Source organism: Charadrius vociferus, unplaced genomic scaffold (assembly GCF_000708025.1).
Source record: "Charadrius vociferus isolate BGI_N301 unplaced genomic scaffold, ASM70802v2 scaffold423, whole genome shotgun sequence".
NCBI classification, from domain to species: domain Eukaryota; kingdom Metazoa; phylum Chordata; class Aves; order Charadriiformes; family Charadriidae; genus Charadrius; species Charadrius vociferus.
In genome coordinates, this window is record NW_009648149.1 from 2954840 (window position 1) to 2981272 (window position 26433).

General features: G+C 44.8%; 1 protein-coding gene across 1 annotated transcript in view; it reads right to left on the reverse strand.

The window, feature by feature from the left end:
- The window catches only part of ROR1 (receptor tyrosine kinase-like orphan receptor 1), a 73406-nt gene extending 48521 nt beyond the window's left edge, over window positions 1-24885 (reverse strand). Inside the window, 4 exon segments of the mRNA XM_009884007.1 lie at window positions 6243-6466; window positions 8155-8226; window positions 23547-23659; window positions 24842-24885. Coding sequence (XP_009882309.1) covers window positions 6243-6466; window positions 8155-8226; window positions 23547-23659; window positions 24842-24885 — 453 coding nt within the window.
- Window positions 24886-26433: the final 1548 nt, after the last annotated feature.

The window sequence follows — 26433 nt, forward strand, 5'->3', positions numbered from 1 at the left end:
AGAGTGCGATAAAGGGAAGGAGCTGTCTAGCCCCATCAGAGGGTCCACCCCAGCTGCCCCATTTAATACACTAGCCTGGAAAGAAGCATTTCCAGTCATTCAGAGCTTTGGATTATCCCCGTTAGTCCAGTCTGATGCTACACTTGGATGCGCCCCGTGCTCACATGTATCGGCACCACCACTGAGCTCAGACCGTTGGAAATTTTCTATATGGAACTCCTCTCTTCGGAGAAAGTCAACAACGCGGAGCCCACCCAGCCTGAAGATGCTGGAGGGGCTTGCTGGTTGTTCCGTATGTTCAATCAACTGGAGTTTTAAGCTATTCCAGTTCAGCTATAGAAAGAACCAGCAGGATTTCTGACTGAAGTGGGGCCATAGACAAAGCACATACCTCTCAGTTGGAAAAAGGATTAACCATCGATCGCTTGATCTGCCCATAACTCACAAAGGAAGACAACTCCCAGCAGGTCCGATCTGTGGGTCTGATCAACAGACCCTTGTTATTAAAGGGGCAAAAGGGAAGACTCCCGGATGGAATTTCACTTATTTTAAAGGAATAGAAGTAGAGGAATGACAGCAGGAGGAAAGGGATACTGCACTCAACCCATGATTCAGCAACCCATATGAAGAATATCAGAGTTAAAGAAGTCCAGACAATCGTGCGGAAATATTCAATGTCAACTGTCTTGGGACAAAAGGAAATACTCTACTGCCTTTGCTTGCCCATCATATTTTCAAACGACTTTCCTCGGTGATGTGTATGTGCAAGACTCAATTCGGGATACACACTGCAGCTGTCTCTTGGGCTTTCTCCTCCCAGACACTCTCTGGAGGGTTTAGTGCCACGCGAGGATCATTTACAGAACTGAAACAGGCTGACCACTGCCCGAGGCTTTATGGCTTCTCAGATGTCCACATCTGACATTCGTTGTATTTGGGATTCTCGGAATCAATTGCTACTTTCTGATAATTAGCAGTTTAGAGATTGCCCTGGGCCACAGGGCTTGTGGAGGGAAACCGGAGCACAGATGCCCGTGGACTTTAAAAAAATTATCTGGGGCTGAGCACCTGAATCCCATTGCTTTTGGATAGGAACTGGACAACTCACTGCCCTTCCTGCCTATGTGAATTCTTAATACGTATTTGAGAGTTCACATCTGCCTCCCCTTTTATGAGTCAACTTTCAGGTTTAAGGACAGATGTCTTGGTGATAGCTTTGACGCTATAATCTGGCGAGGGGAAATGAAGCTTTTCTTTACTCAGGAACCCGTTTTATGGCACAAGTAGGAAGCCTCTAAACTTTATCACAAAAAAAAAAGTGATTTGGAATAGGTAAACAAATGTCCACATCCAGCTATAAAGCCAACTACTGAAAACCATCAAGGGATTTTGGATTTTGTTGTCACTTTAGAAGGGTCTCTGCAGTAAAGAGCCACATTCAAAAACTCAAGCTATTAAAGGAAGGGTGTATAGAAAGGTATGTGCCTTAAGATTAATGCTGCAGAGTCAAAGAAAAGCTGTTATTTTTGACATTTTGACATAGTATCACTTTAGGATCTGGTTCTTGTTAGCCCTTTCTGTGCCTTTTAAAGGCCTTTTTTTTTTTAAACCAAAAATGTCAGGAAATTTGGAACAGAAACTTACAATAAAACACGTCCCTTGACCCTCTGATCTATCAATCTTTCAAATAAACAAAGATAGCTGGATGAGCCAGGAAAAGGTTATTATATATAGTTACTTTATGCATAATGGTCAGCTATTCACTGCACAAACTGAGGTTACACAAAAAACGCAATGTAAGTGAAGCATTTTGTGAAATATTTTTGCCATGAATGCCCAACGTCACTCGGGGTGGTTTCTTTTTCAGGTTGTGTTCTGTGACCTTCAAATTTCACACCCTGTATTATTTATAAATGAGACATTCAAGAAACACAAATTCTCAAATAAAAACGTACACTCCGTCAGTGGAAAAGCAAACAAAAGGAGCTAATGTACTGTGGCTAAAAAAATTTTCAAACAAAGTAGCAGTAATTTACTGCCTCGTTACTAACGGGACCCCACAAATAGAATCAGAATCCTAAGCCCCATCAGGGGAGCTTGATTTACCGAATATCCCCCAGATAATAAAGGAAAATAAAAAGGTAAATTGTGCATAAATGTGAAAGCTGTAATTCTTCCCCTTTCACCACGCGTATCAAATTCACATCCAGTGATTTCAAAAGAAAATCTGGAAATCTCTAAAGAACTGGGGCCCAAGTTAGGAGGCCTCGATCCACCTGGTTTTCTCCACGTTTGGTTTTGTTTATGTTTTTTAAGATGTAGTTTGCCTAAGAGTCGAATTCTCCCTGGGACATCAGAAGGATTTTCCCTATAAGAACTCGTGGCCAGGTCATTTCCCTGCCTGGAAAGACTTGCCAAGGTGACAGCTTTAGCCTGGACTCATCAGTAAGGATGCCAAGGTTTGCTTCTCCCCTCAGGAAGCCCCCAGACCCAAAGGGTCCATCAGCTGACTGTACCCACTGGGATGTCCTGCAGCCCCTTCTGCGCTCTGTGGGCTCCTCTTGCGCTGTGGCTGCCGTCCAGCCCAACCTGCCAGGGCACGCTCGGCCCACACAAGGATCTCCAAGAAGTTAATGACATGCAGTCCCACGTGCAGGGTAGTGGAGCAAATACTACAGCTCTCCCACCCCTTCTTTTGGCCTTCCACAGTTATTTTCTGCTCTGGTCCCCCAGACCATCCCAGGGGAGGGATGCTTGCTATAGGTGATCCTTGTATTGGTATCACAGAATCATAGCATGGTCAGAGTTGGAGAGGACCTTAAAGATCATCCAGTTTCACTGCCCCTGCCCTGGGCAGGGACACCTCCCCCCAGCCCAGGTTGCTCCAAGCCCCGTCCAACCTGGCCTTGAAAACCTCCAGGGATGGGGCAGCCACAGCTTCTCGGGGCAACCTGCCCCAGGGGCTCACCACCCCCATAGTCAAGATTTTCTTCCTCATATCTCATCTAAATCTCCCCTCTTTCAGTTTAAAACTATTCCTCCTCATCCCATCCCTCCCCTCCCTGATCCAGAGTCCCTCCCCAGCTCTCCTGGAGCCCCTTTAGGCACTGGAAGGGGCTCTGAGGTCTCCCCTTTTTGGCCTTCTCCTCTCCAGGCTGAACCCCCCCAACTCTCCCAGCCTGTCCTCCCAGCAGAGGGGCTCCAGCCCTCCCAGCATCTCCGGGGCCTCCTCTGGCCCCACTCCAACAGGTCCATGTCCTGCTGATGTTGGTGGCCCCAGAGCCAAAGGCAGCACTGCAGGGGGGGTCTCCCCTGAGTGGAGCAGAGGGGTGGAATCCCCTCCTTTGTCCTGCTGGCCATGCTGCTGGGGATGCAGCCCAGGATGGGGGCCTTTGAATACTTAAAGGTTAAATCCAAGCTTAACCTTAAACCACTGACTGATTTGGGGTGCATTTTGTAAAATCCTGACTCTTGCTGCCAAGCTCTCCGGGGAATTCTGGCTTTCCGTATAACACCACGAGACTGCTAAGTGCTGCCGCAGCAGTGGCCGCAAGGTCTATGCCACACAGAAAGGCTGTAAGCGGTGGGGAGCTGAAAGCCCAGGCTTGGGATCACGGATGTCTGGAAATGAAAATGGTTCCCAAGCCCTGGCTCTTTCGAACGTTTCATACTTGTTTGCCAAAGCAGACAGGCCACAAAAAGGGAAAGGAAAATAGGCAGTATCTGCAAAAACTCACGCTAATAGGTTTTCTTTGGAAACTGAAGAACCAAGTGAAGAGCTCCTGGGAGGACGAGGGGGTACCAGCAATGTGATATCGTGCTGCATCCCAGCTTCGGTGTCCTCAGCTCTGGCTCAACCACAGCCAGGACACGTCCTTGCGCACAGTCAGGGAGCTGCCACGATGGAACGAGCTCCTGAGGGGGCTGCAGGTGGGCATGGGAGGACCAGGGAGGACCTGATCAGGGGAAGCCACAGTGACAGCATCATTCTCTTATCAATCCCGTAGAGAATCCTATTCGAGTGAACGTTCACTGAAGTTGAATTCTACTTACAGTTAAAAGAAAATAATATTTCAAAGCTGACTCTTTCTTGGCAGAGACTCCAATATTATCTTTGCCTAAGGATGAAGAGTTTCCAAACAATTCCTCCGCTGTACCAGATGTAAATAGGCTCTCATTCAAATTCAGGCCTATCTATTTCTTTGTAAATAAACCCACATCTGACAGAAGGAAAAGCCTACCCATCCACAATCATTTTTGTGGAAGAGAAGCCAGTGAATGAAAGGCTCTTCACCTTTTTAAATAAGGATCAGGGAAAAGAAGAGCTCATGGTAAATCGGAAACTTTCTCAAACCAAGAGCTGGAGCAGGAGCTTGCCCCGTGGTGTAAGGGGAGAGAGTGGAGGCAATGCACAGGCAAGGAGAAATGACAAACCAGAGTGCTTTAAACAGGAAAAAAAAAAAAGGGAAAAAAAGTGCCCGGGGCCACCCGCCTTGCTCCTTTGCCTGCTGGCACACCTCAAATAAAGAATTGCATTAAAGAACGGAGTGCAGACCCCTGAAAGCCAGCACCAGGGCAGTGTCCTCGTGAACTCTGCTTACTCCCGGTTTCACCTGGCCTTTTCGTTTTGCCTCAGATATCACCTATTGCCACAGCCCATGTCAAACAAGTTCTGCATAAGGAAGTTGCTTTAAGCCACCAAGAGCGAATGGCCGTGCCGTGGTGAGCGCCAGGAGCGGTCACAAAGCCTGGTGCAACGGGGCCATATAGGAGCTTCTCCAAGGAGCTCCAGTCTCCGCTGGACATCTCCCTGCCGCCGGGCAGCTGCAGGTCCCTCAGCCCGAGGGAAATCTCAGCTAGCAACTTGGGGGTGAAAGGTTTCACATTCTGCCACCCACCCCCCGAGACAGGCCTTTTCCTACCACCAGATCCCCCTTTTTTCCCTGAAGTTCACCTATTTCTCCTTATATCATTAAATATTTATTGGATCACGTTTTCATTTCTCTTCTTCCCTCATGGCACTCCCTCTACACACCATGATTTACCAGTCGGAAAAGAGAGAAATCCTCATAGCTAAATTTCTCCTATTTTAAAAGTGATTATTTTTTATTTTTTATTCACAGTTTGTTTGTTTTTTTAAGGTTTTGGTGAGAAACCACCTCCTCCCTCCCATCAATCGTTGCTTTCAACAGCTCTTCACGGGTGGCTGCGTCTCTTTTAAATTCATTTCCTGTTAAAAAGAATAAACAGGCAACTGTTTAATGCTGTCGATTTAGCTTATTTAATAGAAATTGAAACCTGAATAGGGCTCAGTTGTAAGATAATCACTGCAGCACTCAGCGAGCTAGGGAAAGTACCATATTAAGTAATTATCTCAAAATGCAGAATATTGTTTTTAGCAAGACGATGAGCTGTTCCCGCTTCCCAAACCCAGGAGACATATTCGAGGAAGAGATGCTCATTTCCAAAAGGCAGCAGGTAGAGTTAGAGCCACTTCATGCGGACAGCCATTTAATTGGGGAATTTGGCTGGAAACCACTTTCATGTGGTGAACTTAATAGGCTTTAAAATGAGTTTTACTGGGACGCCTGCACGACCTCACGGCTGGCTGAGGCAGAGACAAGTGGATGTTGATTTCTTGAGATGCTTGTTTGCAAAAGAAATGGAAAGTAAGTGCATGCCTAATTTTCTCCTCTGAGGTTTCAACTCACCAAGTCAGCATGCCCTGCACTGTATTTTGCTTTATACAAGCAAGAGTTTCAAAGACCTTTAGTAGAACCAGTAGCTCCCACATTAAAGCCCCTGCTTCTCTCTTAGACAAGACAAAACGTGTGCACCTTACTTTGCTTGTAGGCACACTGGGAGAATCCGCCCCTCTGACTAAGCTTTTTGGGCAGCACATGCATTTTAATCACATATGTAAATCCATGTTTAGGTGTGTAAGCTTACAGCAGTCTAAATGCTAATCAGATCGAGCAAAGGGGCCGGTAATCCCCCAGGAATGCAGGATTCAGCCCAACGAGTGGTAATCGCCGCATTCCAGGTGGATTAGAAGCGTGAAACTTCATTTTACCTGTTTCTGACAATACAGCTCAGGAACAGGTGCCATGGAAGTAACGCGGAAAATGGTCTAATTACTAAGGTAGAGGCCCGGCTCAGCGCTGGCAGAAGAAGTGTAAGCTTCCTTTTGAGCAGTAGGATGACTCAAGGTCCAGGACGGTGGCAGCTGCCCCAAGATTTACCTTTGCTAGCTCTGGAGCTGCTGCTTTCCGAGAGAGCCGGCACACCGGCAGCCAGGGTGGGACACCTGAACCCTGGTTGATAGAACCCGGCGTGGAGAGCATTTTGAAGAAAGCAGACACCAAAGGAAGCAGGAGGTCCGTGCTGCCACCGAGCACTTTTCCCTGTTTCCTAGCTATGTCAATCAAACCAAGGCTTTGGAGAGTGCCCACCTGGACACATGCCACTGAAAAATAACAAAGGAGCATTTGAACTACCAGCTGAGAGAGAGCCTAACCAAAATATCAGGGAAAAGTCACCCTGGTCATTAGAAACCAGTCTACACAAAACCTCCCATTAGGAATAACAACAAAGAAGCTACTGAGGGCTATTTCTCAGCACAGATCAGATGCAATTTACTGTAAAATTACATTATCTTCACTATCTCTTCTGTACCTTCCGCTCTGTCTAGGTTTTGCTTGGAGGCACGCAGCCTTCCCTGCAATATACAGGGTGCTTTACCAACTGAACCCTTGGGCTCACAGTGGAGACCAAATAATATATCACTAATGATCATTTGCAAAAAATACTTCAACCGCTTCTACGAAGTGCAACCGCGTCTTCTCCTGAGATCACAGGCTGCGTTCCTAGAGAAAAACCCACCCTGTACATTAGAAAAGGTCGCTTGCTAATACCACTTCTTTCTTTCTTTCTTTTTGAAAAACCAAACAAAGCTGCCAAACAAGTAAAGAAACACAGAGACATGCTGTTTGGGGAACCACTGCCCTTGGTCCTCTGCAGCTTTGGGACATTCCCAACACACCGGCCAGACCTACGGATCTGCTGTGGGTATCTGGCTGAATCACTGCAGTGGGATAAGACATCCATTCTGTCAAAGCCATCTTTCAGCAATCTGCTGTGAATTGGGACTCCTCTGCTTAATGACTACATGCTTTTCTCCCTTTCCCACCAGCAAGCACAAGCCCTTTGACTTTTTATCTTCTCCGACGTGTCCTGGATCACCAGAAAGTCATGCTCCTTCCCTGGTGGGAAGGCAGGTGTGAAAGAGTCAGTCTTGCCTTAAAGTACCCAGAACTACGTATTCTTTTCATACTTAAGCACAGAAAGCATATTTATGCTGAAACATAAAACATTACGAGCACACGTTCCTTAAAAATATTAACAAAACACAGAAAAAAAACATTTGGAAAAACCATCTGTGGCAGAACTCCACTATGGGAAATTTCAGTCTAAACAGTTAACGGTTGGCAAAGTTGTAAGCAAATGAAAAGAGTGGTTGACAAATTGTTCAGTTAGGGTGGCTAACAGCATCCTCTGCTGGAAACGTTACCTACGTTAGAAGCATTTCAAAGACCAGATTGAGTCGGGACCTGCAGGCCACTGGCTCGCAAGACGGGCTAGAGGAAGCTAAGCTATTTGGCTTAAATAATTAGTGGTGCCTAATTTACAAAATGAGGGGGAATGAGAAATACATCCCTTTTTTCACAATATATACCCTTCAGAGAGCTCCAAATCACACATAATTACCACCTGCAAATGTATTTTCCCCATCAATTAATTTAAAGCCTCAAAATTTCATAATAAAACACATCGAGGCAAACCGACTGCCTGATGCTTGTTAATTTTGAGTTCAAATCCTAAGATCCACCAGACAAAATGTCAAGCAGTTCATAAACCAACAGAACTCACATCTTGAAATATTTTTACCATGTGGAACATTTTACTAGTACAAGAAATGAATGCAGCATTCTCCAGAAATCACAGAACCACGCGCAATTAAATGTCAAGTGATCACAAGGCAAAAAAGGGTTTATCTTAAATGCCCCCTCACCTCTTTGTTTGCTAATTTGGCCAAGTCAAGAAGATGACTTGAGATTTTTAAATCTGATTTCACATTTTTTTCTGTCCACTTACCTTTATCTAATTCACTTGAGATGTTCCATGATGATGTAGGCATGAAGTCAGCAACAACTGATGAATTTGCTCCTGGAAGGGAAAAACGGAAAGAAAAAACAAAGATGCCGTTAATATATCAATTCTGTATCATCAGGAGAGTAAGAGGCATTTATAAAGTCGCTGTCACAGTAATAAAATGATTTGAAAAACAGCAGCTATTAAAATGCACGCGATGCTCTGTGTTGGCAGGCTGAGACATGTGGGTAGCAAAACCAGCGAAGTGGAAAAAGGCACAGGGCCAGCGCTGGAGTTTGTTTTGCAAGGCTGTCACTGTGAGGCCTTGTGTTAATTAAGCAACCCATCTTTGAGATGTATTTGGCCCACCTTAAAATCTCTCCACGAGTTTTATAGAGGTAGAATGACTCTGCAGCGTTACAGCGAAGAAAAACACGAGCGCTATGAGGTTGCTGAACGTGTTATCTATTAACATTTACAAGCGATTTTATTCCTGCAAACCCATGCGCACAAGAAGAGACACAGTTTACGCACTGAAGTTAATAGGGCTACTTGTATGAAAAATCTTCCTACAACTCATGTAAACACAGCCTGGAAAGACTGATCTGATCATCGGTAGCATTTTCTCATTGCTATGATGGTTTTTTTAACTTTTCAAGAAAAAGTTGCACGGTGACTGTAGTCTTCACTTATATTTTTACCTTTTTTTTAACACGCAAACAGTAAGTCATATGGAGGATGGCATTAAGGGAACTGCCAGCATCGTTCCAGCCCCAGCTATATGGTAAAACACCTCCCCGTATCTGAACATCCCCATACATATACAAATACACATACATATAAGATTTAGTGAGTGATGGTGGGAAGGGTGGGAAGAAAGGGTGTGCACACACATTACACGGCATGGAAACACACTGCACCTCTTAATTCCCTGTGTCCACCCAGCCCTGGGAAACCCGCCCTCCAAAAGGAAGGAGAGCGATGCTGAACAGGAGTGCTACGCCACTGAATGTGCGAGTGAATTCGAAATAAAAACAAGCAGTGCTCGATGTGTCAGCGCCCCAATCTGAGTGAGACGCTAAAAAGCCTCACTACAAATTAACGCCCTGCGGCCCGATGCCACAGCCTGGCTGGACCCCCCCAGTGCTGGGGGATTTTGCTCGGACCCACAGATGCACAGTGAGTGCAGAGTCGGGATGCTGAGCATCAGCGGGATCCCAAATGAGAACAGGAATATTTTGAAAGGTATTGTTTTCATTTTGACACCACCCCTGTAGCTTGTTCCCACAGACCTCTCTTAACTACAAAGCAATTTTACTCATAAAACTGTGGAAGCGCAAGGATACCCAAAGGTGTTCTCCATTTATTTGACCAGTTAGCAACTATTCTACTTCATTAAAAAATCATGAGAAAATTGTAAACACGCAGTCATACAAATGCATGAGGCTGTTAAGTTCAGATATAGCCACTACACTTTTTATAAATATCGTCTTTCTTAAAAGCCCACCTGGTAGCAGTGCTTATTTAAGGCTCTGTCAAGTATTTCCAATCTAAACATGGAATTTGAAGGCATTATAACTCACCTACGAACGCGGTCCCTGGCCTGCGCAGATACGCAGGGCAGAAACCCACTGATGGGGACCGATGCTAAGCCCATGTGAAATGACATCGCTCTGAAGTCAGCAGCGACACCTATTTACACAAGCTGAGATTTTGGCCCACTGTGTCCATCCCTCCTCGTTCTTTACTCTTTAACAGTTGGGCTTCTTACCTAACCCAAATTTTAGGGACCTCATGGTTGAAAGACCTTCAAGGTTTAAGGAAAACAAAATGGATGCAGTGCTAATATCACCTTCATGGTGACCACGATCATCCAGGCAGCACGACACTGTCGCTGAGGGATTTGCTCTGAGGCTAAAAGCTGACATGTGGGGTAGGTGAGAAATAACCTGTGGGCAAACGCTGACCAGGACCTGGTCGGTGTCAGGCTGGTACCGAAGGTTGGGCTGCTCAATCTCCTACGCCTCCCCTGGGCCCTTGCCCTTCTATCCCTCCTGCCTAAAAAAAGGGGCAGCTCCTGTAGGCTTGTGATGAAACCGCTCCGAGAGAGGGATCTGAGATGCCATTGCCTCTCACACCTCCTGCTGAGACCAAACAGGTTCATCTCTTATGGCCACTGGGCACCACCCAGCCCATGGGCAATAGGTTATGTCATTCAGGCTGCTCACACATTCAAGTTTTGCACTCAACAATGTATTTTCTGTAGGTAATATTACTTTTGTTCACCTGGAAATACTCTACTATTAAAAACCAACAAATAAACCATATTCTGCAAACAGCTAACACACCTTAACCAAAATGAAAGAAAAAGTACGAACAGTATCATGACCAAATGCAATATTTTGCTACTTAAAACTCCAGAGCGTTTATATTAATGTTTTCTTAAATAGGCTTTGAAATCCTGACTGTAAATCTCACAGAGCAGACATCCATCACCTTATCTGCAGAAGAAACCACATTAGAAGACCAAACTTTACTGTTTGTGAGATAGTTCTCCAGGCTGGTAGCTGGTAATTTTCTGATATTCCTGAATGAAAACTCCAATTTGAGAGCAACGTATACTTTGCCCTTAGTAAACATTTTATTTGACTGAAATGAACATGCAGAGCAGTCACACAGCTTGGGAACATACCATCAACTCAAAGCCAATGCAGAAAACAAAACCATGCCAGAAAAGAAGTCCACAAGAGATGCATGAATTTCATTTCTACCTGCGATGACTTCAGACTGCTGTGCATGAAAGTGAGAGCACTTTTCCTTGGAAAAATGATGTTATAACCTTTGGGCCAAATCCGAAGGACGTTCTCTCGGAAGGTGAGCTTCCGGTCAGCCCATGGAGAGAGATGAGTCATGGATGGGTGAAGGATCAAAGCCTTGTCTGAGCAAACCAGACCCACCTCCTGCTCCTGCCTGATCCGCCTCACTCAGTAACTCTGCCTCCAGGAGAAAAACGTGTTTAAAAAACCAGACTGAGTAGGACTTTTTTTCCCCTGTGGGACCCACCGTGTGCTAGTGGGTCAAAGAGCTGGAGCACCAAGAAGGTCACCCCGAATGGAAGAGCCCTACAGCTATTCCATCCACGCCAGCTCAGAGGCCTGGAGGAGACCAGAAAGCAGCGCTCAGCATCGATCACTCCACTCATCAGTGGCCCATCCACTCACTTCACTCACACACCCGACCTTTAAACTCCCACTAACCAATTGCGCCCTTCACCCTGTAAATCCCAGATACAGGATTTACACACAGCAACTTGCATTTGTGGCACCGGAACAGGCTTCTCGACTTGCTGTCACCATTTAAAAAAAAGTAAGAAAAAATTCTACTTAATATTGCAACTGGATTTCAAATGAGGTGTTTAAAAATTAATTCTTAATTGTTAAAAGTCCTATCTTATGCTCCACTTTAACTAATTGAACAATAAGATTTGCTTTGAAAAGTCAACCTGAGAAATGTGATCAGCAGAGAGAACCATTATCCCATTAAGATTTTATTTATAGATGAAATCATTCCAGATGAATGACGAATGTTATCCTTAATACTGGAAAGATAAGTATCTGTTCAAATCTCTATCACAATTAAAAATCGTTCGTCTTAAGTTAATGAAAAATCACAACAGTCAATTACAACCCCTGTGAAAAGCCAAGTGAAGTGTATTCAAATACACTCCCCACAGAGAAGTTGGCTAACATCTGATTTTAATACCATATTGCATAAGTGCAGAGTGAATTTCACACAAGTCAGTCCTTTTAAAGCCTTTGTGATTAAATAAACTTCAATAAGGTTTACAAAAATCTGCCTCTGAAGAAAAACTACAGAGCTAGTTCTTATCACAGGCACACACTACCGTCTCATTTTCTCACCAGAAGCAACCATTACTCAGTGCTCCGCTGTTTGTACTGTCACGCTCACAGACCCATCAGAAGGACGGGGCAGCCTCGTCCCCTGGCCACAAAACCGAAAAGGAGAAGATCCAGGCCCCATACGAGGCTCATTAATATCTCTACGTGATGCATCTGTAACGCGAAGTAAAGAGAATATAAGTCAAAACAGGAAGAAGGGAGATAACTAAGACGACACTAAACCCAGAAATGATTGAAGATTTCAATGGGAAATAAATCTGCTATACAGAAACAAAGCAGAGAGCAAAATAAGTCCGAGAATGTGGATATTCTGCTTGCAAAGCCCTGTGAGCGATGCACGAAGTCTGTACGGCTGCTGAGCGGAGGAACGTACACATCCAGTAGCAGTCTTGCCTGGGACGGGCTTTCTTCTCGGGTGCAGAGATGGAAATCCCAGGTCTCGCAGGAACACCTCTTTTTAAGGTGGAAGATACGTCTAGTTAAAACACGCAAACAAAAAATTCAAAGTGTCTTCTTAATGGGCACTCTCTGTCTTACTTTATATCACACCAGTGGGTCATTCTATACTCTAATTATATACCCTAATTATAAAATTTTATATATATATAATTAAGAGTAATAAATTTTTCTGACAGAAATATGAATGTGACTGCAATGTATGCAATTCAGATCTCACTGCAGAATACCCAAAATAGCAAAAGGAGCAAGGAGGTATTTAGAGTGGGCAAGGAGTTAGAAGTCTGAGTAATAAGATAAACTACACAAAATGAATGTTTCAACTAAATAAAAAAGTTTTCCATTTGCAAATCTCCTTCTGGAGCTGCGCAGAAAGCCTACCCGCAGTGAGATTTGTTATCCTATGAAGGAATGTGCCTAAGGAAGTGATAAAACCCCAATTTCACGAGACGCTAAAAACAAGATTGGGCAAGACGTTACTACAGACCCAACGGGGGAGCCACCCCACGCTGTCAGGAGGGTCAAGACAGGAGAACTTCATAGGAGATTTGGGCAAAACTGTTTTGGCCAAATCACCGATAAATATTTTATAGCAGCAGATCGACTAGAAACACCAATGCCCCTTAAAGAGGTGAATAAAAATCTGCAGAAAATAGACTCTTCAGCTATCCTACCTGGCTATAACATCAGGAAAACAGGAATCACAGATAAAGTTATACAGACTTCGAGCAAAACCTAATTATACTAAGTGCTCAGTATTTTTTGCTTTTCTGCACATTCCAGACCGACGCTTCATCTCTCTCTCTGTCTAGCTCCTACCTGACTGATCTCTTCCAGGATCTTCCCACAGATATGCCTCGCGGCTGTTTTTCTTCTCAGTCCTATCTCCCTCATCTTCCTTTTTTGCCTTTTGCCTTTTCTGTTTCACTGATCCTTTGTAAGTTCCCCACACATTTCCATCTGATCTCCCAAGAGACTACATTTTGCAATCACCAGCCTATCCACAGCCCACCCTGGAGGTGCTGAAGGAAATCTAGACATACCTTCTGCAGACTGTAATGGATACGACCTATTATTTACTAATTTTCTTGTCTGTTTAAAAATTGGCACCGTCCTGAAATTTCCATAATATACACCTCAATTTTTGCTTCTATCTTTAACGTGTGAAAGGATTTTATTTTCATGACATCAGTATCTCTGCGTGTCAGTAGAGGTGTCTGCATTATACAATTCTTGTGTTTCAAAAGGAGCCAGGAATCACGTAAATGCCTCCCTCAGTTGAACGAGGCAAAACTGCACAAAGATGGGAAATCGTTGAGAGCGTTTCTGCTCTTCAAATAAGACAGGTGGCTCTCAAGGAGAATATACTGCATAGTATATAATAGGATGCAATATGACAAATCTTCCATTGATTAGTTACAAATACAGCAATTTCAGTACACGATGATGTGTAAAAGATACAGTACATATAGTCTACAGCAAACAGTCCATGTCAAAAATATACTTCTGCAAAAAGCCTCAACCTTCCGTGTTTGGGTGAAGCTGCTGGCCTCTGTACTGCCATTTTAAATATTTTGAAAGAGAAGAGCCTATAAATTATATGCAATAAAAAACAGCCAGAGAACAGACCATATCTTATCAATATCTAAAGGGCGGGTGGCAAGAGGATGGGGCCGGACTCTTTCCAGTGGTGCCCAGCGACAGGACAAGGGGCAACGGGCACAAACTGGAACATGGGAAATTCCCTCTCGACATGAGGAAAAACTTCTTTCCTTTGAGGGTGGCAGAGCACTGGAACAAGCTGCCCAGAGAGGCTGTGGAGTCTCCTTCTCTGGAGATATCCAAAACCCACCTGGATGCGTTCCTGTCCAACCTGCTCTGGGTGACCCTGCTCTGGCAGGGGGGTGGACTAGATGATCTCCGAAGGTCCCTTCCATCCCGACCATTCTGTGATTTTGTGATTAACTAAGATCTATCTGGTAAGCAAGATGAAACGCTGCATGATGGCATGTCTCCTTCAGATGTTTAACACTAACTAGCTAGCTTCGCTCCACCTGCTTACTCTATGGCTGATAAAGCAAATGCAAAGCTGGTTCTGCCAAAACCTTGCATAGGCAGATCCGAGAGATAGGGTCTACCAGATGATTCCTGCAGAGTTCACAACTGCTGCCATCACCGTGTCAGAAACCGCACTTTTCTGTTGGCAAAGGACCTGCTGGAGCTCTTCAGGCCGCTCCATACACATAGGGGCAGACATGATACTGCATGATGCTAATAACTTTCAAATGGTTAATTTTGTTCACATTCTTAGAATGGAAAACTTTCAGGCATATCTATCTGTGATTTATGTGCGCTATATCGTTATTGATAGCCTGGGGTAGGTTAATAATTGGCATTAGATAGGGAAATTTTCAACACCAATGAACAATTTAAGCTCTGTGGATTTCAGACACACAATACATTAATTTTCAGCTTCAAAAGCGAGACGTGCAGCAGGATGATTTAATTTAGCGCAGGACTGGAAATTGTTAGGAACTTCATTTATACCGCAGCCTATTCCATCTATCAGAGCACCTCATCACCGCTACTGGCACTTTCATCAGCACGTACGCAATAAACAACCTCTCTGCCTGGGAGTCCTTCTAAATGCCTCAAGCTCCCGAGGGCTAAAGATAAATGGAAGGATTGCCCCATTTATGATGCATCATCAGAAAGAATCACGGTGCCTTATTTGTGATAAGAGGGCAGGATGCCAAGAGCGCTGCATGCACCTGACACCTCCACCTTACCTTTGCTTGCAGATCTGCTCTCTTCGACGAGGATACACCAGGAAAGCTTTTGGCTCAAAGGAGAGCAGCTCTGTGGAAAGGGACCTGGGAGTCCTGGGGGACAACAGGATGACCATGAGCCAGCAATGTGCCCTGGCGGCCAAGAAGGCGAATGGCATCCTGGGGTGCATCAGGAAAAGTGTGGCCAGCAGGTCGAGGGAGGTCATCCTCCCCCTCTACTCTGCCCTGGTGAGGCCGCATCTGGAGTACTGAGTCCAGTTCTGGGCTCCCCAGTTCAAGGAGGACAGGGATCTGCTGGAGAGGGTCCAGCAACAGGCTACAAAGATGATTAGGGGATTGGAACATCTCTCATATGAGGAAAGGCTTAGGGACTTGGGTCTCTTTAGTCTAGAGAAAAGAAGATTGAGGGGGGATCTTATTAACACTTACAAACACTTAAAGGGAGGGTGCCAGGGGGATGGGAGCAGTCTTTTTTCAGTGGTGCCCAGTGATAGGACAAGGGGTAATGGGCACAAGCTTGAACATAGGAAGTTCCATCTTAACATGAGGAGGAACTTCTTTACCTTGAGGGTAGTGGAGCACTGGCACAGGCTGCCCAGAGAGGTTGTGGAGTCTCCCACTCTGGAGACATTCAAAATCCGCCTGGACGCTGTCCTGCGCAATCTGTTGTAGGTGACCCTGCTCTGGCAGGGGGGTTGGACTAGATGATCTCCAGAGGTCCCTTCCAACCCTGACCATTCTGTGATTCTGTGAATATCTGCAAACTCTCAAAATACCTTTAAATGTTTTGGCAGGAGTCTAAGGATCTACACAAGTCAGGGCTGACCGCGCTATTTTTAGTAACTTGGTCTTTGGCTAGGGCCGTATCAGTTAAAAATTTTCTTCCACGGGATCAGAGCCATCTCTTGGAAGAAGAGGTTTTTAAGAGGCCTTTTTTATATGCTAATACTTTAATCCTAAATTTCTAATTACTGAACTACAATTCCTTTTGATTGCAGCTATTAATTACAGATTATCATTAATGTTATATGGATTTAGAAGTCACTGTGGAATCTGGGTGCACTTTACATTGCTCTAAATTGGGTCGTTAACAGTTCCACTTAAGAAGAGCAAAAACACTGCACCCTGGAGCAACCCACAGCTTTAATGACAGGGAACGAAGAAAAGAAATGGCCGGTTGGCTGAACGCCAGCGTTTCATAGCTCACAGTCGGGTCTTTGTGCTTACGAACTGCAGAAATGTGGCTACAATGGCACTCCAATGCACACCAACCAGACGTGAACCTCAGGCGCGTGAGCCTCGCACAGAAACCGCTCTGCCCAGTGTTCCTGAGAACGGCCCCGCTCAGGTGGACCAGGCATGATCCTGCACTGCACAAACTCACAGGACCTCTACCTTTTTCTAGGAAGAATTATTTGTACTCTGCTCGAACTGAAGCACAAGGGATGTGGAAGCAAGGTATTGGAGGAATGCATCATTTTCTTGCCCATAAAGGCAGGTTTTATTGGGCACAGACAGCAGAGAGTCTGGTTGCTCTTCAGTAGTAATATCCCTGGAAGGCAGCACAGCACAGCTGTTTGTCATGCAGACCTACAAAGGTTGGGGAATTTGCATAACAAATGCGAATTTCCCATCCCTCCAAACCCACCTGAGATAATACCTGATTTTCTTCCACGCCCTGAGCTATTCTCTTCCGAGAACCTCAGACTGGCGGAAAGACAGAAGAGAAAGTGGAAATGGGAACCACACAAAGGAAACTGGATGGCTGCAACAGAAGGAAGCAAAAATCTAACAGTGGCAGCAAGAAATTACTGGGTGGTTAGTCTGGGCTAAGAGGATGTGACAAGAAACAGAGGAGTCACAAAACCCCATCACAATATCAAGAGGGCAGTGAGATGGAGAAAGACGTCCCAGGGCACTGCTAGGTGAAAACATTTCAACACTGGGAATGATGAGGAAGGGTCGAGGGAGGAGTCAGAGGAGGCAACATTCTCTGTTAGGCACTTTCTGGGGGCAACACTGTTGGGTTGCCTGAGATGGAGGTTTCCCTAACAAGGGACCCAAAAGGTCCTGAGTCCGAAGAGTGCCGAGATCCCTCCACGCAAAGAGAAGAGGCTCTCTCGCAAAGCCTGGATGTCCTAATGACTCTGAGTGATCCACAGCCCACACTTACAACAGAAGCTTCCTCTCCTGAAGGCATCAATGCCATGCACAAGCATTTTGGGGGGCCTGCTCCTCTACTGACACAACACCCACACAGGTTCCCACTTATTTATCTCACAGGACCGAAGACTGAGCAGCGCCCACAAGCGCACGGTCGGGACAGAAGTGTTTGCAGACGAAGGATGAAGTGCCCAGACAGGGCTTTGCATTGCACCTGCTGGCTTGTCCCTGGCTTCCATCAGTGCCACTGCACTAAATCCACCCACAAAAGCTTTAAAGGCGGCAAACCCAGCCAAGTACAGGGAGGGCAAACAAGAAATCATTTACATCTACCATAAATCGCAGCACACCGTAACTCCTTGCACCTCAGCGCTTGAGGGCCAGAAATGATTGAAATGGATAAGGCTACAGCAATCCACAATTAAACCCTTATAACTTGTGAAGAAAATTACAGTAGAAGTCTGCCATGTGCAAATTCATTATTATTTTTTGAGCTCGATAATTATTTTTGTTGCAGGGGGGAAAAACGTACCCGTGTCAGCTCATGAATTAATGAACGGTCCCGAAACAATTACTTCTTAAATACACAGAAGTCTCCCTAGTGTAAACACGCTCCATTTTATACCATATCCTCTCGGTACAAGGCATACATTGCAACATGACTTATTGGCTGCCTATGATGAAACAGTAAATGTTGCACGTTTGACGGCTTCAACCTCATGCCTAGGATTTTACACGGGTTGATGTTGATTAATGTACAAACTGCCAAATTTATAAAGAGGCTGAAACACAAGGATACACTGTGAAACGTATGCTAATAGAGCACAATTTATATAAAAAGGGGGGAATGTAAATATTTAACTGATGCCAGAGCTGGATGCTTTGGCCAAGTTGGGACTGAGCTACATTGATTGTTCAAGAGGAACTTACACCCTGGTCTAAACCCACACAAGACTGATCTCAGAAAGGCTTAAAGCCTGTGCATTTTCGAAGGTAGATTTAAAACTTAATTCTTCTGCTAAAAGGCTGGCTTTTAAAATTTCCCTTGAAGTCAAGCAGATGACACTTGTGAGTAAGAACTGATCAGCGTGCGTGTGGACAACTGGGCTTCGCTCAGGTCTCAGCTGGGAGCACCGAGGGAAGCGCCGGGAGCCAGTATCCTCACCCACACCCCTCCATCTCCAGCGCATGCAGGCACAGCATCCTCGAGAGACCAAAACCAAACCGAGACCCTCCAGCTAATTTGCATTTATTAGCAGCATCAAGAGTCTCTCGGAGGTGAAGACTAAACTCCTTTTTCATGGCTCCAGGTTGGGTTTCAGACACAACGGTGACAAGACACAGGCACGTCTGTCCTTGTCTTGCTCTCGTGGGACTCCAGATCACGGCTGCCCACACGCTAGCTAACAAAAGCAATTATATAGGAAATTAGCCTGCACAAAAGGCTTACATCAATGCTTCAGAGGTTTATTTTTAATCTCTTCGTTGCTGGAATGAGTTAATGCACTGATTCAGCCACAGTTACAACTTATTTACTATAGGAAAGTTTCCTGAACCCAAGGTTCATCAGGATCTCCTGGATTCAGATAATCTCTAACATAAAGAAAAACTAAACCCAAACTTAACATGAGGATCACATTTCTTTTCATTGCTACTTTTTGGGGGATCTTCAAATTGTTTCAGCAGCAGCTTAAGCATGGTCCCGTGCTAGATTCCCCATCATTTCAACAGATGCAGAATTACGCAAACATCCAGGGGCTACTGAACATCCCCATCATGGGCACACAGACCTCAGCACTGCGAGCCTCATGCTGGCAGCTTAACGATGGACACCAAATCCACAGGTTTGATGAAGTCAGTCTCCTGAATCCTTAAATTATGCAGCAATCCTCACGCACTTTCCCAAGCACAGCCAGGGCTACGGAAATGGTTGGTGCAAAAGAGCCACTTCTAAACAACACAACTAAGACTTAGCAAGCCTTCATCTTAATTGCACCCAGAAGTACTGTAGTCTTCATGACCCCGTAATGGCTTTGCCACAAAAAAAAAACCAACCCAGAGTCTCTAAAAGTTAATAGCCTGTACAATAGGAAATCAACAGGAGCAGGGCAAAGTTGGCTCGTTCAGTCTTAACTGCTTTTGCAGCCGCTGAAGCCTCATGGAAGGATAAACCACTGATGATTTTTTTATTAGCTCAACAAACAAGAAGCTAGGCATTTGATGTAACACTACTGCAGATCTACAGAGATTATGTTTCAAAGTGGTGGCAACTGCCATACTTTAAGAAACTCGTTAGCTTGGAAATGGATATAGGTTTTCTCTGAAAGGCAGGGCAATCCAAATAAACACGCTGAGCACACTACATCCAGATGAAGTTCCAGTGGACCAACTGCTCGCCTAGTAGCTGCGAACCACACAGCTGCACAAAGGTTTTTCATCGCTGTTCCTCATTTCATGTTCTTCAGGCCAAAGGACGGCAGTAATATCAAGCTCAGCAGGTGATAAGAGCAAGTGTCTGCCAAAGTAAGCCTGAGTGTGTGCAGATTCTGCTGAGTTCAAATGAGCGCATACTTATTACAGGGCTAAATTTGACTAGTGGGTTCATTACCATTAGTCAGCTCTGATAGCATCCAGACACACTTGCAATATTTTGTACAGACTGTTTACAAGCAAAGGAAAATATGTTTTCTCCCCGAAAGCTTCGAAGAAAACAGGACACTGGGAAAATGAAATGGTAGAACGTCTCGTAGCCTTCTCATTAGTTTTGTACCTATTTACAGACTGCTTCTCCCATTTTTTTCCCACTCATCTGTAATTAGTTCCTAAGCCACTCCTTATGGTTAAGCCAAATTTTTCTGCTGCTTAATTTTTCAAGTCTCCAAAAGTTCATGCACAGATCCTTTCCTCACTACGTCAGGAGCTACACCCTCTGTTTTCTCCCACTTCTCAGCTCTGACCATCTTGTACAGGACTCCATTTCACCAACACAAAGCAAAGTTTTGACACTTCCATAGGGGCTTCTGCATAAAGGACGGAGAGGGACCACGCACAACTGCAATTTTAGTCTCTTGAGGGGTGGCTGCAATTTTGGGAGGGGGGTTTCTGTCTGAGAGATACAGACAATTGATTGCACAAAGCCTAAACACTCCATCAGGGATAAGAAAAAGATGTTGGAAATAGTTATTTTTTATTCTGGCAAATTACCTTCTCATTTTCGTGATTCTGGTCAAATATCGCAATCTACCACCTGCTTAGTTTAAATTAAGATGTTGAAGTAATCCAACTCCTTACCCTGTGGCTCTACAAGACTAAAAACTTTCCCTTATTTAATACATGGATGCTCGAGGAATATTTGAACCTGATCCAGACTTTATTGACATACCTGAAAAATCCAGCATCAGTTAATGATTTTGGATGCTGTCTCAGGTTTCTGGATGTCTTTAATCCTCCAGCAACACCTCACTGCTAAGTTGTGTATTTTCTTACCCAGATCCCCAAATTAATTGACTTTGACAGTGGGTTTGCGTGCTGCTGTTAGCCACGCTGTTTACATAAGGCCAGGGATAACAGATTATAGCATTACAATAATCTTTTAAAAATTTAACTATTGAAGGCTCAGAAGCGGTGTAACAGAAGTGAGAGAAGAGATTTTCGGGTGGGTTACCTGATTTGATAACGACATTATATTTGGTGATCTCAGTCCAGCTCCCAGCAGCCAAACAGCCCTGTCACGGAAAGCACATCCAGCGGACGTAGTAACCTAACCCTCTTGGCAACTCCAAGAGCCAAAGGACGGAATTTCTCTTTCTCCCAGTGAGTGATCTCTCAGTGCCAGTACTCCTCTGGGATATTAACAACTCAGCCTGGAGGGACTGTGAACTTCAGGTTAGTTCCAAGCCTGTGAATGGAGAAAATCTCACCGTTCTCATAGGAACACAAATTGAAACTGGTCTCCGTTTATGACAAAGGTGGGATAAAACTGACCTGCTATAGGAGGCACAGTCACAAAAAGATGTGAATAGACCAGAACTGGATTCAACAGGGAGGTAAATCCTGGGTAAAGGGATGGAATTACATCCACTGCATTCAGGGCTATTGAGATGGCACCGAGCAATGTCGTATCTCTCAGTGCAAACGCACACAAACCGTAAATATCAATCATGCGAAAGTGTCTTTTTTCACCACATTTCTCAGCAAATCGTGTCTTGTTTGAAATGCCTGGGCTTGGTATGCCGAAGGCGGGAATTCTCAGAAGATGTGGTTCTCTCCAAACCACAGAGCAAATCATGCCCTGTGATTTTGGTTTCCTTGCATTACTGGCTTAAAGCTTTGAAACCATTTAATACGTATACATACATATATGCAGACACACATGCGTGCGCACACAACTAAGCAGATACAGATTTTGGATTCGGATACAAAATCCTGCACATGCAGTGTCACATCACAGATGGCACATCCCCAACATCTCACCTGCGATGAATTTCCCAGCAGAAATCACAGCACAGGATTCACTGAGAGGCATTTCTTGTGGTGGCAATGGACATAATTTTGCTCTGCCTCGGGCTTTCTGTTTTAACAAACCGAACCGCTTGCTGACGCACCAGGCAGTGGCACAGCTCTGGACATGGGCTTTAAAGGCAGCTGGGGGGACGGTACACATCCAAATGCCTTGGACACTATTGGGGTGAGGTCTTAATTCCCAGCATTCTCCGACACCGGGAATCCAGGAGCTACAGTGGGTGCAGACATGGGAAACAGATGCGACGTGAACCACAAGGTGCAAACACCCACTCAAGTCATTCCCTGGCGAACAAAGCGGTTATGAAATCCTGCTAGACTACGAGGAGCCCTGAAGCCCAGCCTGGTGGGAAGAAGCCCTGACTCCTAGTAAAGTGCATTTCCATTAGGTGACTGATGCAGACAAACAGTGTGGACACGTTTACTAATCAAAGCTTTGTTGCTGCTCCTTCAAGCTAAAATTGGTTGAAAACAAAGAGTTATTGACATAGATCCTGCCACCAAATTTTAACCACTTCTACCTGAGCATTTCAATGACACATTTAGCCTGGAGTTTTAGTAACCAGCACCATTGCATCCAAAGCAACAAATGCAGTTTTTATTTCCATTGATGAGCAGAAGCTCTGTTAAACCCCTTCCAGGATGGAAGGAGTTATTAAACATATTTGTGCATTTGTGTGCAGCTTTATACTAATGTAAAGCAAAAGCACAAGGATAGAAATGAGGACTCATTTGTCTTGCAGTAGGGCACGTGAATTCAGGATTCTAATCTAGAAATGAGTGATGTTAGGTGACAGAGCTCCTCTCTGTGCAAGCCTAATGAAGAGCAAGGACAAGCAAAACTAGTCTTTTGTGATACCTGGACGTTACAGTTCCCAGCTTTGCCTCACAAGAAAGAAACCAGACTTCTTTGAATACTTTACTGGGTTTAAACACAGAACAAACTCACTTAAATGGAATCAGAGACAACCCTGACATCCTTATCTCCTGCACGCTTCATATTAGCCCAAAGAGAGACTCTTGCTACCCAGGGATGAGAGGAGATGGAGGTGCTGAACGGGATGAGGCATCTGTGCATTTCACAGAATCACAGAATCACAGAAGGGTTTGGGTTGGAAGAGACCTCTAAAGGACATCTCTTTCCAACCCCCCTGCCCTGGGCAGGGCCACCTCCCACCAGCCCAGGTTGCTCCAAGCCCCGTCCAACCTGGCCTTGAACACCCCCAGGGATGGGGCAGCCACAGCTTCTCTGGGAAACCTGTTCCAGTGCCTCACCACCCTCACAGTGAAAAATTTCTTCCTAATATTTAATATAAATCTACCCTCTTTCCAGGTGACTCTTGCAAGAGGTCTCCCTTTATATCTAGAGACCTTCAAGTGTGTTAGGGGAAAAGAAAAGCTGTATAATCATTGCGTTTATACACTGCAGCACACACCATGGCACCTTAAAGAGAATGCTGGTTTCTCAGAACAAAAAGCTGTATTTTTGTGGCAAACCTCCAGATGTGAGCACAGCTGACCTTCTGGGTTCAGGGACACCCCACACCTCGCCAGCTCTGCACGTATTGCTGCGAGCTCTTCCGCTGCAGGCTCCTGTCCATACCCATACGCCGCTTCCCAGTTCTGAGAGGGTTCCCACCGTGGTCGAGGGAGTTCTGACTAACAAGGATAAATAAAGGACAGCCCAAAGCTTTCAGGATTTGGCTTACTTAGTGCCATTATGCTTGACATTGTGCCAGGCAAGGAGAACTTGATCTCTACTCCAAGTGGATAAACACTGCACTGCAGACACAGGAGTCTTGGAGATCTCAGCATGTATTTATGTAAAGCAGTGCAGGTGGGTTTACTTTTCAAATAAATAAATACAAAAATACTTCATAATACTTGGAAGTCAGCAGAGAACAGTGTGGTGGAATTAGCTTCACATGTACTGGGTTGAGAAAAATGTCCCAGCGGTACCAAGTGTCGCTGATGAAGGGCAAGAGCCAGGCTAGGCAGAGGCCACCACGGGAAGCAGGAGATTCCCCTACACTGAGCAGTTAAATGCAGAGCAAAACCGACATGTAGAATTAGAAAAGAGAAATTTTCCCATGTACACAGAGGGACGTACTTGATTTGAGTAGGAACTTATCCTTAACAATTAACTCCTCATGGCTCATTAGTATGTGTATGTCCCCCACCTGTACCGCAGCCCCATGGAAAGGACTGTTTAGTGACGCTGAGATCAAACACAGAAAGCAAGGAATATGCTGAAAATTTAACTGTTACAATTATCACTCCATGAGGCTTGGTTCTATGAACGAAGAGTCAAAAAGAGAAAACTCAGGGGAAACCAATGCGGTTTTTCAAGAGGCACTTGGTCTCACTTGTGCTTCCATTGAAGTCAACAGTAAAGCTGCTATTGAATTAGGAAATGCTGAGCACTTCTGAAAGCTGCGCAAGTGGAGGAAAAGTGCTTTACAAAGCTATTAGCTCACAACTGCTCTACAAGTTATAAGCAATGAAAATAAAGAAAGTAAAGTAAAAGCAAAGAAAGAGGTAGAAATGTTTGAAAGCCCTTCTAAACCATCACATGCTGGCGGCCTGCATTAGATAAGCAGCTAACATTCTCTCGCAGTCCCTTTCATCTGCACACAATCTACTGAAGGCCACTTCATCTTGGCCCAGGCTTTAATTAAATTTAATGTTTATTTGCACATGCTAGGTATATCATAATTCAGGAGAGGGAAAAACCCCTGCTCTGCAGCCACCGGAATCGCCTTAATGGAACCTAAATAGTTGGGACTTTTGCAGACTGCAGATGTAAAATAAGGTCAGGACTGATTGAACCGGAATAGTTACCTGTTCTCATGGCGTGGGCTCACGGCCCCTTGACTTCGACTCATTGTGGATTTGGAGCTTTCTTGCACATAAAAAACCTCCTGGGCTAAACGGGGTTAGCACACGAACATAGCATTCTCTGGCCCATAAGCTCTGACTGACCTAGAAGATACAACTTACATTTCACACAGAACCGTGTTACTAGAAATCAGCAGCAGACGCTGATCCAGGGCGCTCCCGCGATGGCGAGCACAAGCCAGCATGGCCAACCCCGCTCCGGAGGGCTGTGTGAAATCCAATGCCACCGCGTCTGCCGGCGGCACCTTGATAAACTGCAGGACCCTACAGATTATGCGCTCTTACAAGCAACTCAGACATGCTGAACATTTTACCTAACTCAAACACCGAGGAGAAGAATTGCATAACTCAGAGATTTGCTTTGGCACAGGGCGAGGACACTGTGGCACCATTTGTGTGTACTCAGCAATTTTAGAATCCAAGGATTTCTCCCCGTTGCATGCTTGGAGATCTAATAAGAGCACTCTGCGCAGTTTCTGGCTGGTTAGAAAGCAGACAAATGAGAAAAATGAAGACTTTTGTTTTTACTAGGCTGTCAGTTAACATTTAGCAGTATGGCTCAAGTTCCCTTTTAGAGGGTGCTGTGCTCCATCCTGGCTATTATGTGAAAAATGACACAAGGTGCTGTTATTTAAGCAGTAAGTCAGCCCCTAATGACCTTTTATACACAAACATTTGTATTCTTCAAAAGGTGAACCCAGAAGGACAGGAATGAAGGAAATCTCCCTTTAGACAGCTAAACTAGATTTCCAGCGGCTAGTGTACATTAGAGCTCCCCCCTACTTGATTAGGAGCCCAAGAACATTTATCCACTTAAAGATTTTCCTTTCATTACCTCGGTTTCAGGGAACCATGATTCAAAGTGCTGTTCATTGCAAACATGATGGCTAAGACTGGCTTTACAGTGGTTGGACCATAAGGATATCCATCGTTATACCCAGGCTAACGGAGGCACAGGGTTTGATCCGAAAGGGAGCGGAAACAGTGCTTTACTTCACCGCTGAATGACTCCTTCCACTCAGCTCTGACAGGAGAAATATATGGCATTACTGCAGAAAGAGAAGTGACAATATGGCACTCTTTGCTGCCCAGAAAAAAGAAAAGAAAGATGGGGTTTAGGAAGTCATTTCAAACATAGGGAGCTGTTGTACAAAAGCAATTATGAAGACTATTTCCTCGCACTCATCTTCATCCTAAAATAATAAGGTCCTTAAGTAAAACCAGACATTGGACCGAAGGTTTGATAGTCTCTTCTCCATGCGCTACTGGAGCAGAGACAGCTGGTGGGACAGAGAGGGGAGATCTGTAACGAAGCATGCATAAAGTCGCATGGTGCAGTTTCTGAAAAACCCTAGACATAGGTAGATTTTTGTTAAAAAAGGTTGGAGGAGAGAAAGATTATCCTTGAAAAATAATCTTCCAAATAAACAAAACAGCCTGTGAAGAAAGGACCATCGCACTCTTTGGTGGGAAACAGCTGAGCAATAGCTTAAGAAAGCGCATTTCTTTAACAATATGAGAACCCTGCACCTTGG